Source organism: Capsella rubella, unplaced genomic scaffold, assembly GCF_000375325.1.
Source record: "Capsella rubella cultivar Monte Gargano unplaced genomic scaffold, Caprub1_0 scaffold_4, whole genome shotgun sequence".
Lineage (NCBI taxonomy): Eukaryota > Viridiplantae > Streptophyta > Magnoliopsida > Brassicales > Brassicaceae > Capsella > Capsella rubella.
The window spans coordinates 4,107,531-4,121,526 of record NW_006238920.1 but is presented as its reverse complement, the minus strand read 5'-3'; the positions used below and the strand labels follow the sequence as shown (position 1 = coordinate 4,121,526).

At 36.2% G+C, this 13,996-nt stretch overlaps 1 protein-coding gene across 1 annotated transcript; it reads right to left on the bottom strand.

The window, feature by feature from the left end:
- Positions 1-10,007: 10,007 nt before the first annotated feature.
- LOC111831038 lies at positions 10,008-10,517 on the bottom strand. The gene is made up of 2 exons (XM_023784545.1): positions 10,457-10,517; positions 10,008-10,375 (listed from the first exon to the last, which is right to left on the bottom strand). Exons 1-2 carry the CDS (start codon positions 10,515-10,517, stop codon positions 10,008-10,010), a joined length of 429 nt encoding a protein of 142 aa, XP_023640313.1.
- Positions 10,518-13,996: the final 3,479 nt, after the last annotated feature.

Below are 13,996 nucleotides of genomic sequence, written 5' to 3'. Positions count from 1 at the left end.
CTTAGACCATCCACAATAGGAGAGACCCATTGTGGGTTCTTTACAATATTTATAATATAAATTTTGAAAAATTTGAGATGAAGAGTTTGTGATGGGGTTTTTAAATTTATTGTGTTACAATGGTAAGAACCTTTAGGTTCTTAAATTTTTTTTTTAATAATTTAATTATTAACAAAAATAAATGATTGCATTTTATTACTTCTTAAATAAACATGACTTTTAAAAAAACATTACATAGAAGCAAATATAAAAACAATAAGCATACAAGAAACAAATTTCTAAACAAAGGATATCCAATCTCTCATTTTGGTAGAAGTCAGTATGACAATATCTATAAACAATAAATTAAAATAAATTTCTCTTTTGAAATATCTTATTAGTAAATGGATATTAGGTTTTTTAAAAATGCCATAATCTTAATAAGAAATTAAAAGATTGAAAAACTATATTGGTTTGGTTCAACAATGATAGATCAGTTAATGAACACAGTAATGCTTGCCATAAAAACCAATTATACCATGGTGGACCGTGAAGTGTACTAGTAGTTGTTTAAAAAAATTTTGTCGTTTGAGTTTTTTTTTTTTTTTTACTTTGGCCACTCACATGCCGCCACATCACCGCCTCTTCAGCCAACAAAATTCTCTCTAATGAGAGCCTTTCTATTGAGAGTTCTCTCTATTAACCCATATTTTGATTTATTTTGTATGTCTTAAATATAAAGAACCTATGTTAAAAACCCTTGTTGTGGTTGCCCTTATATTTCCCATGATAAGTTTTCCATATAAATGGAGGTAGATTTATTTTTACTTGGTTAACTATTTCTTGCAAGGAGTTTTCGAAAAACGGATGAATGTCACTAATATATGTCTTATTCCCAAGACGGAAAGACTAATATGAATGTCGGAACTAAGTCCCATTAGTCTTTTGTAATGTTGAGTATAAATTATATCCAAGGTATTATATCCAAGATTAAAAATAGTTTTACCAAGTCTTATTTCGGAAACAAATTCAGCGTTTGTGCAGGTATATTTCAGATGTTATAAAATTAAATCCAAGGTCTTATCTCAAAAGTATTGTTATTGCCTTCATGGTCTTCGAACAAATCCGTCATGGAAAGGAAAGTTTATGGTTATAAAAACAAATATGTTTAAGGCATACGAAGATGGGCTTTTTTGACAAATGGATTCCATGGATGATGTGATGCATAAATTTTGTCTAGTATTTGGTGCTTCTAAATGGACAACCTTGGGTTTGATTGTACCTGTGAGATGGTAAGGTAAGAGGATCCTTGTCTTCCTATTTATTTACTTTATGTACAGATACTAGGATTTACCCCGTGGTACACCACGGGTCTATAATTTAATAGATTTGTTTTATTTATTATTTTCGTAATTTGTTTATATACTCTAGTTTTATACGTGTTTATATCATTTTATAATTTTATGAGTTTGTATATGTGGTCAATCCGCGATACCCTTCCCACCAAAAAAAACCTGCGATACACCGCGGGAAAATTTGTTGTAAATAAAAATTTATATTTTAACTTAACCCGTAAAACAAAATTAATATTTATTTACAATATTATTATATTTTAAATATTTTTAGAAATTTTTGTATAGTTTAAATATTTTTAATATTTTTAATATTCTATAAAACTTTAAAATTTTAATTGGATACATGAGAAATCAAAGTTTATGTTCATTTGTAGTTGTGAACATATTAGTACTATTTATAATGATTTTGAACTATTATCTAAATTTTTTTACCTTATAGACGTTGTACATATATTTTTTCCTTTATCGTTTGAGTTATATACATCCGTTTTCAAAAATTTAAATTGCAAAATGTGTGGAAAGAAATTTGTGTTTTTATTATAAATATATTTTATGTAATAATATAAATTAAAAACAAATAAGATTACATAATATTGGAGAAAGATTCGATTTATTAGAGAGAGACATTTTAGAAAAAAAAATTTATGTAATAAATATTTGTATCCAATTTTATGATTTGCTTGTGATTTAATTACAAAATTTACTTTTAAGTTTTGTTATTTATTCAATTGGAAAGATTTTGATTATGCAATTATTATAAATTAAAATGTTATAAAACTAAATAGATTTTTGTACCAAATGTACTTCAAAAATGTATATATAGATACTAATGGCTAATATACAAAAAGTAGAGAATGAGAAACGAATAATAGGGATAAAGGTGGCACATGCAACCTCATCAATTTCTCATCTATTGTTTGCAGATGGTAGCTTATTCTTTTGTCAATCAAAAAAAGGAGTAATGTGAAACCATTTTAGAAACATTAAAACAATATGAAAAGGTTTTGGGTCAACAAATAAATTTCTCAAGATCATCCGTAAAATTTGGACAAAAATAGAGGATACAGTCAGAACAGATTTGATGAATGTGCAAGGTATTACCAATGTAGGGGGAGGTCTTATTTGGGACTACCAGAAAGTTTGGGAGGTTCCAAAAAAAGGTCTTCTCTTTTGTTCTGGAGAGACTGCAAAATAAAAAAAATGTCTGGCTAGCAAAACTTCTATCAAGGAGTGGAAAGGAGGTAATGTTTAAATGAGCAGCCTCAGCTCTACCAATCCATGTCATGTCTTGCTTTCATCTGCCAAAGATGATCAAATCAAAATTAACAAGTGTGATAGCAAATTTTTGGTGGAGTTCTACTGGCTAAACGGGAGGAATGCATTGGATGAATGGTAATAAATTATGTAGTAGTAAAGCCACATGAAGATTAGGTTTCTGAACTTATGACGATTTCAATGCAGGGCTTTTGGCAAAACAATAATGGCGGCTAATTTCTGTGCAAAACACTTGATTTCAATACTATCGAAAGTCAAACCCAATAGAGCCAATTAGTTCATACTCATTGTCTTATGGATGGAGAATTATTATATTTGCTAGACCTCTGGTTAAGAAAAGAATTATTAAAAGAGTCGTTACCTTCATATCCGTATGGTGGGATCCACAGATACGTGCTCAACTCCCGAGGCCATCTCTATGTAATGAGTTGATTTTCGACCAAAAGTGAATCATTTATTGATGTTCAAACAAATTCGTGGAAGATTGATACACTTACAATTATGATAAATCCACAAGACGTTACTAAGATTAGTGCCATGCTCTTACGAGTAGCAAATGATTCATATACTCTAGGATGGCATTATATAAAGTCTGGTATATATACGGTCAAGTCAGGGTACTAAATAACAAAATATGTGGAACAAGTAATTGGAAGCAACCGAGGCCCATGATTGGAAGGTAAAATGTCCTCCGAAGGTAAAGCACTTCATGTGGCATATGCTTACTTGTTGTGCCTCATTGACAAATAATTTGAAGAACCAAAGTATAAGTTGCATTCCGAATTATGTTAAATGGGGTAAATTTTTGGAAACAATAAATCATACTATTTTAAAATGTCTACCAGCTTTACAAACTTGGGCACTTTCTCAGATTCCCTCGATACCAGGCGTATTCCCATCACCTTCGTTGTACACAAATATCTATTTTCTTTATTGGAACTACCCCTGGGGCCTAATACTTTGATTATAAAGAAACCGAGATCAATGTCGCTTACACGCATCAAAATTTCATGATAATTAAGTATTAACAATAAGGAGGAAGAGTTTACTAGTTACAAATTTGAAACTTGTGATACTAGGATTTTTCTATCAATTACCCTAGAGTATTATCATGTCATTGCAGTATAATAGGTATCAGTCCAATCAGGTGTGATGCTAGCAATCAAGATATATCAGAAATGATTAAGTCAAGCAAGCATAAATGATTTTTCGTTTTCAGTGATCCTAAGCGAACATGTTAAACATGCGGTAAATGTAAGGCTGTAAAACATAGACTACCATGTATAAGCTAGAACGTAACGATTATTGATACTGGCAAGAAAACAAAGCAGAACAAGTAAATAACAAGAGAATTAAACAGAAAACACAAATGGATAGAAGATCCCGAGGATGAGGTTATTGATGTAGGTGGAGTATACTAATCTACTTCGAGTGTTTATCAAACTAAAAACATTCTAATCCCTAGACAATGAACTTCTAATACTAGTCAATCCAATTTCTTGGCAGAAACTATCAAGTTTACAACACTTCCTAATCTCAATTCTCATTGATGAAACATGTAGTAAACAGGCATAAAGAAACAGCTCATTAATGTCAATAAACATCTTAGACAACCAATCTCTTGGGCTAAGCATGTAAATCTCTGGCACTAGTTGGTTCAGACATTTCATCATATACCTTTCGGGTATGAAATGTCTATGACCCAGTTCCAATTGATCAGAGAAGAACTAGCTAATAAAACTCTAGTCCAAAAGGGAAACAAAACGAATCTAACATAAACACTCTAGCAAACAACATCCTCCACCTAATCTATCCCATTCTCAAGAACCCTAACACTACTCAGACGCAGAAATCATGTTAAACATCATGAAACACAAATTGTTCAAAACATGCATAATAATAAAGATGACAGGAAGAGTAACAACAATGATTCAAGAACTAACTGCAAAATATCAATAACTCAAGATTACAATTCTCAGGATCGTTTGGTGGCTAACAACAAAAACCTAATAAAATAAACTCTCTCCCCTGGGCAAACCAAATGAGACCTATTTATAACAGTGTTTGGGAAAACCTTAAAACATAAAACGACAACGTAAAAGCGGTTTAAAAGTTGTAATGGTCCTGTCGGTCGAGTGATCGTGTCAAGTAACACTTAATTTCTTCTCTGCATCATTTCATACTTGACCGTGTATCTCGAGTGAACGTGTCGAGTGATCTGTGAAATCATCAGCTACTTCTTTGCTTTGCTCGATCATGTCACTCGAGTGTGTGCATCGAGTGACAGATGGTTCTGCTTCGCGTCCCTTCTGCTGCTCACTCGATCGTATGCATGTCGAGTAACGCTTGTTCCTCTGCTTCGCTCTGCATGTCTCCTAAGTACCTGAAACACTCCAAATATGCACAATGTATGCAAGATATGCATGATATGCATAAAACCTACCTAAGTATGTAAATAATGCAGAAAGGTATCAATATGATGCGAATCAACAAGTGAATGATGCTGAAAAGATGATGAATGCATGCTCAAAAAGTGATGTAATACAGACTTATCAACTCCCCCAAACTTAGTCTTTGCTTGCCCTCAAGCAAAGCAAAAAGAAACAAAGTGGAAGAGAGGTTTGAAAATGGGGTCTCAGAACCTGTAACTTGCAAGATAGAGCAGTTAAAATCAATGTCCTGGTTGCTAAGTCTTTGATGCATGCTGAGAGAACTTTACTTAAAGACTTTAGACAAACTCTTCAAATCCGAAACTTATTCTATCCCTTGATCTACACATGCATTCAAATCATTCATTCCGTTTAACATTCATTAATCAAGTATATGAATCTGGTCGTGCAAGGCTTAACAAACTCACTTGGCTAGGCAGAAAAAGGTTTTGAGAATCAAGGGGGTTTAAACAATTTCAGGACAAGGATCTCTCAATGAATGGATTGAGCTTTAGGGAGAATGCTAAAGGTAAGTAACAATAAATGCATACAAGAATAAAACCTTGACTACCCAATGGTTCCCAAGTGCTTACTCCTAATCATCTAAACCCGAAGGATCCCTTTGTCTACCCTTCAACATCAATCTCATTTTTTTTCTTTTTGCCTTAGGAGAAGTTTCTTATCAATACTAGTGGATAGAGAGTTTCTTCTTTACTATGGTTCTGTTTTCTTCTTACGTTATAAGACATCAAAACTTTTTCTCTTTCTTTACATCCCAGAACCATTCTCTGTATATCGTGCTATCCCCACAAAAATCAATCACTAGAGTATAAACTTCTAGAAAACATTCTCCTCCTAAGGACACAACTTTTTCTGTTTCTCTTCTTTTTTCACAATCATTCCAATCCCAAACCCAAGTAAGAATCCAGACGTAGTCCTATCTGATTTAAAAGTGAAAATCAGAACTACTCAAGATTTTAATCCTGTCGGCTCATACCTAACACGTTCTCCCCAAGCATAATCCGGTAAAAGACCTACCACTCAAAAATTATCAATTGGCTTGAAAGAAAAGGATAGGCTGTGGGTATGGCAAACTGATCAAAAGAAAGATCAGCTACTTGGATCAACAAGATTGGTGAAAGGAGGAAGATGATCAAAATATGTATGTGGTGACCATGAGCATGCAAGCAAAACACAACCAGATATTTGCAACATGTTTCAACTAATTTCAAGAATACTCTCCATGAATTCCAAGTTTGTTTCAGACTTACTTCAAGTTCAATCATCATGTATCAAAAAGCTAACAACCAGGGCATTGATCTCAACTAGTGAATCATAGCAAATCAACTAGGTGTAAATCATCATCGCCCCCTATGCTAATGCAACAGTCCTATATGAAACAGTCTAGACTCAATCCTAATATGCAAATGCAAGCTACATGATCACTCTGTTTTTTAAAGATTTTTTTTTCTGAAAATTTTTCAAATTTTTAGGGGTTTTCAATGCACAAATATGAATGCAAATTATATGCTAAAAATTCAAAATAAGAAAAGAGAACACAACATCAAATGTCATCCCAAACCCTCCCCCAAACTTAAATTACACAGTCCCTTGTGTAATAAAAATTTGAGAGTTGGTTTGAGAATTAAACAAACAAAAGTATGAAAATGCAATGGTATATACAGATGAAGGTTTGGAGTGGTACCTCACTGAAAATAGCAGTTCAGGTATTGAGTCATGGACTCGCTTGTATAAGCACCTGGTGCAGGCTGCACAGGAGGAGCCTCTGTAGGATGCTCAACGTTCTGCTCGACAGGATCCGCAGTGCGGTCTTGGAAATGATACGCACCTGGATCAACAGTCAGGTCCTCAACGTGATGCTCCTCTAGCAAGTGTGATGAACTGCCTTTTGCCTTCCGTCTCGCTGCCTTCTTCTTTTTCCGTTTCTCCTTCTTTTTGCTAGCCCTAAGCTAAGGGGAGGACTGTCTCAGAGGAGAAGAAGAAACATTATGCTCTCTATACTCATAGGCGGAATGACGTGATGAAGAAGGAGTTCTATAGCGTGCTGGGACATCACTCGTGGACAAACGGCGCTGAACGGGTCTAGCATCCTGCGGAGTAGTGTCTGCAAAAGCTGTGGTGGTGGAGGCGCAGCTAAACTTACTCATGAAGCTCTTCATCTTCGACTTCATAGATTTTATTGCCTTCTCTTGCAGCATGTTCCACTTCTGAGGTGTACTGATACGCTTGTGAGCCTCTACCAAACTCTTGCCTTGTCTAGGCGCTGTGTAGTCCTTGAAGTGGTACCTCTCTGGTCTATACTCATCTGAATCTTCTTCCATCTCATCATCCTCTTTCTCAGATACCTCCATCGCTTCCGCACCATCTGTTGTGTAGAGAGCCTCTGTAGGAGGAGTAAACTCAATGTTGCTTCCTTCGAGTATCCTAGTGAAAGCAATACAAGGAAGCAGAAACCGCACATCACCATGTACCGGGTGAGTGAAGTAGTACATATATAACCCGTTGCGTTTCTCCCAATGCAACCATTGAGCTTGCCTCAAATTCTGAATGTCGATGAATCTCGGTGCAATAGGCTCTGAACTCAGCGGGACGCTACAAGCTTCCAAGATGACTGTCACCAACCCTCCCATACACATAACTCCTTGAGTTCTGCAGCTGCTCAGCTTCACTACCCAAGTTCTGTAACTGAGTAGCTGGTGCAACATTGTGAACGAGGGGGATGTATCAGTCGTATCACCTCGCAGTAGTGTCCCATCTACTGCTGTTAACAAGAGATCTTTGAGTGCAAGATCAATCATCTCCATCTCCCCGTTGATCAGTGTCCCTGTTGTCTCCCTCGCGAAGAACACGTTTACAATTGATCGATGGAAGTAGCGGATAACTAGACTTCTGATGTGGTTGCTCTTGGTCCTAGATGAAGCGAACTTCTTATCATTCCCAATCGTTTCCCAAAGAGCCAACAATTCATCCCTATCAATCCTCTGCCCAGTCCCTGTTCCATTAGGGAATCCAAACAAACCTTCAACCTCTCTGATGGTCAGTAGATACTCATGATCATGGATGGTGACGGTGATGTATCCCTATCCTCCATCTGACTCTATGTCCGGATCATCCTCATAAAGATGTATGGCAAGCGTACAGAGGAACTGAATTGTCTCCTCCCGGTATGCGTTTCGCGGACTAGTCATAAGAGTGCGGAGGTGACAATGCTTGACATCATCAGAGATAGCTAGCTCATCCATTGTCTGCTGGCAAGGGTACCTCGTGCCCTTAAACTCATGCTGCTGAAACAGCTTGTAATACTCTCCTGGGGCTGACCACTTCTCTGCCTTCTTCTTCTACACCGACTTGTGAGCTGGGACAGGTGGATGCTCTTTAAGCTCATAATCACTGTCGTCATCCTGCAGCTCCATTGGTTTCTTACCCGAGGACTTACTTGCTCTACCTCTTGTCTAGATGGACCAACACCAGACGCTCTCTGATATGCAGCTTTCTTCTTCTCCATATAAACCTTAGACATAGACTGAGGAGATGCACGCTCTGTTGGTTTAGAACTATACTTCTCACGCATTTCATGCAACAAATCTCTTGACATTGTGAAACTGAAACAGTTAGAACTCAAAGCTAAAAATTAGCTTGTTAGTGTGCCAAATATCAAGATAAAATAGCCAATTTATATAGAGAAATGCAAAGGGAAGTAACACTTAGCAAATTTATCACTTTTGCACTTCTCGGTCGAGTGAGCTATCCAAGGCATACACGCGTTGAGTGAGAGGTGAAAGTGAAGGATCGTCTACTCGAGTAGCGGGTGATGATAGATCCGTCGAGTGAGGAACACGGGCCACGTAAACAATGATGGTCGAGTAAGGTGTCCGAGTGAGGTGGGGTGTACCGTGGAGAGGCGCATCAAGTGAGACGGACGTATGAGGATTGAGCTGCTGTGGGTCGAGTGAAGTAAAATCCGAGTAGTACAATCGAGTGAGACTGAGCGTGGATAGCGTCAACGGCTTCTTGTGATATCTTCGGTGGTCGGGTGGCGGAGCCGAACGAGTGAGAGTCGAGAGCTTTGCCGTCGAGTGAAGGGATTTGGTCGAGTAGCACCGGTGAAGACAAAGTGGGTCGAGTACTTGTCGGTTGGGGGTGGAGCTCGAGTGAGTTGGTACACGGTCGAGTGGTTTGTCGGTGGAGCTCTTCTTGTTGCTTTAGCTCGAGTAACCGCGTCGGGTGAGTGATGAGAACAACAGAGTAGAGCAACGGTTGATTTTGCCCATCGAGTGAGGCTTCTCTGCTCGAGTAATGCTCTGACGGCGTGCTCGAGTGGTGGTGATGGCGAGATGGTGGGTCGAATGGAGTCCGTTAAGTGAAGCGAGAAACGGGACGGTGGCTGGAGTGACTTGTAGGTGCGCGAGTGTGGATGCAGCGGAGTAGTGAGTCGAGTAAGGGTCGAGTACGAGTGGTGTGATGGTGAGGTGCGTCGAGTAAGAGAGAGTGAAAATGGTTGAATGATGAAATCGAGTGAAATGAGTGAATCGAGTGAGAGGATTGAGAGATAGAGTATAGAATGAGTGGTCGAGTGGGTGAGATGATAGAGTGAGGTGAAGATAGGATTTGAGTGGTTATAGATCGAGTGGGTGAGTGTAGGGTTGAGTGGGGTTTTTTTTTTGTTTTTTTTTAATTTTTTTCCTTGAGGTGACAATCCTAAACATCTTTTGTCTCCCACTCCATATTTTTCACTGTGTCATACTCGATTCTGCATCTGCACCTCACTATGTTTTTAACTCTTCTGATACTCTTTGCATTACTCCATCTATCTGAAATCCTGACTAACAGAAAACCAAAAACAAAAATCAAAAACACAAAAAATCCTAAGCAATATTTACAGGATACCTTTGTGACTTCCTCCCAAGTGAGCTTGTTTAAAGTCAGTAAGCTTGACTGTTTATGCCTTTTATGCTTTGTGAGGCTCATAGAGAGGTATGGAGGACCCTTCTAGTGTCTCTTGATCAGCTAGGTAACGCTTGACACGTTGACCGTTAACAGTGAACTCGCTGCCATCCTTGTTCAGGAGAGTGATCGCACCAAATGGCAAAAAATCTTTGATTTCAAATGATCCAGACCATCTAGACTTGAGCTTTCCAGGAAACAGCTTAAGTCTGGAATTGAACAGCAAGACGTGATCTCCAGCCTTAAGCTCCTTAACAACAATCCTCTTGTCATGGAAAGCTTTGGTTCTCTCCTTGTAGATTTTTGAACTTTCAAAAGCATCAAGTCTGATTTCCTCAAGTTCATAGATATCAAGAACTCTCTTTGCCTGGGCTGCATCAATGTCCAAGTTCAGAAGCTTGATAGCCCAAAGCGCCTTTTACTCAATCTCCACATGGAGATGACATGCTTTACCATACACCAACTGAAAAGGCGTCCTTCCTATTGGTGTCTTGAAAGCTGTTCTGTACGCCATAGAGTATTATCCAACTTGGTAGACCAATCTTTCTTCGAAGCCCCAACAACTCTTGACAAGATTTCTTTTATCTGCTTGTGGGAGACCTCAACTTGTCCACATGTCTGGGGATGATAGGCTGTACAACTAGGTTTTCCACACCTACACTAGCTGGCCCGTTACCTGAGCTTTCACCAAATATGCTGCCTACCTTCCTGCTTATCCACGCTGCTGCCCTCACTCCTAAATTTGTGCATTTTCCTAATGACGATGAGTGAATTCACTTCCTTCATCATTAGCGAAATCGAGTGGTCTTTTCGCATAAATCTTTTTGACTTTTCACACCTACACTAGCTGGCCCCAACACCTACACTAGCTACCTAGAAAGCCCCAACAACTAGGTTTTCCATACCTACACTAGCTACCTAGAAAGCCCCAACAACTAGGTTTTCCACACCTACACTAGCTGGCCCGTTACCTGAGCTTTAACCAAATATGCTGCCTACCTTCCTGCTTATCCACGCTGCTGCCCTCACTCCTAAATTTGTGCATTTTCCTAATGACGATGAGTGAATTCACTTCCTTCATCATTAGCAAAATCGAGTGGTCTTTTCGCATAAACCTTTTTGACTTTTCCCAGCCATCTTTATTGCCTTAACTTTTCCCAGCCATCTTTATTGCCTTAAGCTTGATGATGTAGTCTCGGAATGCCTCTCCAATTAGACTGATCATCATACTCAGCCGCCAACGCCATTGCACTTTCTCTCGTCTCTCTTTGTTTCCCTTTATAATTTCTCTCATCCCCCATCCCTACTTTGTTTTGTTTTGTTTTTATGGATTCAGAATAACAGTTAATACCAATGAATATATGTTGTATCTTTTTAATCAATTTTACTAACATACAAAAATTAATTGGGGTATATAGATTATATATTGTAAAAAAATCAAAACTAGAAATTCTACTTTTTTATATTGTTGAATCTATATATGTGATATTAGATAGTTTGTTTTTAAAATCGGACTGCACTAATATAATTAAAAATAAAAAAATGAATATCTTAATTATAACATAGATTCCTAAAGGAATGATAATTATTAATACATAAATTAACTAAATTATGAATTCTATTTTTATAGCATGGAGGCTAAAATGTGAATTGAGAAATTGAAGAAGAAAATGAGATTTCTGGTGCTGAAGAAAATGAAAAAAAAAATCAAAGCTCAATAAGTTTTTTATTAGGTTTTCCGTGACAATTGAAAATTAAAGATTCACATTTTTGTGTAATCCCAATATTATTTTGCTGTTATGAAGTGGGCCTTTATCATTCACTAAGCCCATAGAAGAAAGAACATAAGTGAGAGACACCCTAAACCTATTAACTTATTTGGGCTTATATTATATTGGGCTAAATAATAAGTTCCTTTTAATGTCATAGAAAATAAACCCAATTTAGATATAAAAGTGTTCAGGCTTAAATTACAAACTAACAGGCCAAAAGACAATAAAATGATGAACGAAATATATGGGTTTAGATTATCTGTTGGGGTTGACAGAAAAATTAGAAAAAATGCTGATGTGGACAGCTATAGAGGGAGAGAAAACTCTCCTATTATATATATAGATTATGTTTCTTACCCACAAATAACTTACAAAGATTGCTTCCCGGCATATTTCTTGAAAACTCAAAATAGTGGTAAAGATGTTTTCTCTTATCATTATCATCCATATATTTTTTATTCGTCGCTCTAACTTCTCTCTACAATTTTTGTTCTTCTCCGCAAGCTTCTTCTGGGCAAGATTTGCATACATCCATGTTCTTTAGCAAACCACATTGATACCTCGCCATCCTTCATCTCCATAAATTAATATATACAGTAAAACCTCTATATATTAATAATATTGGGACCAAGATATTTTATAGTGTAAATTTAATAATTATTAATTGATAATGATATTTAGTTTTTCAAATTTTTTAAAAATTTTGAATTGACAAAAAAAATTAAAAAAATAAGACTATAGTTTGAAAATGAATATTATATTTAGGAAAAAAGAAATTTGACTCTTTTTCTAACAGCAAATCAAATATATTATATCATAACAAATGTGACATGATACATAAAGTGATAAAACCATTTAAATACAACCGTTGAACCAAATAAAGGAAATTGAACACAATTTCGATGAAGAAGTGGAAGTGACCCTGCTTTCCAAACGGAAGCTTTACAGGCAACAGAGAAAATCTGTTAAAACCCCTCTTCATACACTCGTACAAGACTAACATCTTATTGATGAAACTCCCAAATGCTTTTCGCATTACACCGATTAAACGAACACATTGATATGTTGCTTGAAATGGTTTTGGATCATGTCTTTTATAGCGCTTAACCCATCGTTGCCGTTTAGTGATGAAGGTTTCCATTCCCATGAAACATGAATAATCCGAACGTGAGGTAGAAACAACATCACCACCATAACACCATGTCCTTGGAATAAGGAAGTCGCAGAGGTCAATTCCTTCAATCGAACATATTTTTCTATTAATTCCGGGATCAAAAATCCAAATGACTTCTCTAAACCACATGCTAGGAGAAACTTCATCGGTTGAGAACCGGAGATTACGCCAATGAAAGTGATCACTGGAAACAAACTTTATATAAAGAAATACATTACGATTCAAACAAATCGACATGACTAAGAACAAGAGACATTGGTGTGATGAATCTGTCAAAAAGATATGTGGAATCAGGTTGAACTTATAGGCCAACCAAATAAGAAACTGAAGCAAAATCATAATCTGATCTACCACCGTTTGACGAAAAACCTTGATCACCACCGACTCATTGTGGCAAAGAACATATATTTGAGACCATCAAATTGCCATGATATGATAATGGAAAACTAAACATTACAAAAACTAGAGAAAGGAAATAACAGAGAAAGAACGTGACCGACGCCGGCCAAAACAATGGAAATTTGCGAAGTTGTTTTCAGATCGTCAATGGAGTCGCTTGGGGGATGACAGATTAAAGAAATTTGACTATAAATACAAATATACTTACACAAATGATATACATAAATTCAAATGTATATTAATAACCTCCATTTTTATATTTTAACATCATATATATGTAAATTGAATATGATGCATATTTAAAAATTGATAACAAAAAGAAAATTTGGTTATTTTTATGACTTGTGATTGTATATATTACAAGATTATTATTTTTAAAAAATACTAACATAAAATTCTTTATTGAGGTGAACTCTAGGAGAAAACCATTTTTACAAAAAAAAAACTAAAAACATATATTAATATATCTACTTTTATGTATATATAGAGTGATTATTAATTTATGATATTATTGGGACTACATTTTACATGGAGATCTCAAAATAATTCTTATCTTATTATCTTATCAAAATTTTTTAATTTATAGAGGTTATACTGTATTGTTAATTTAGTTAAGATTTGTCAAAAATTATGTTGTTAAACAATGTT

What these genes read in the sequence shown, in the direction of transcription:
- LOC111831038 (XM_023784545.1), bottom strand. Translation starts at nt 10,517, where the DNA reads ATGGCGTACAGAACAGCTTTCAAGACACCAATAGGAAGGACGCCTTTT. An exon ending in GCCTTTTCAGTTGGTGTATG is followed by an intron (nt 10,376 to 10,456) that starts GTAAAGCATGTC and finishes ACATTGATGCAG; the next exon opens with CCCAGGCAAAGAGAGTTCTT.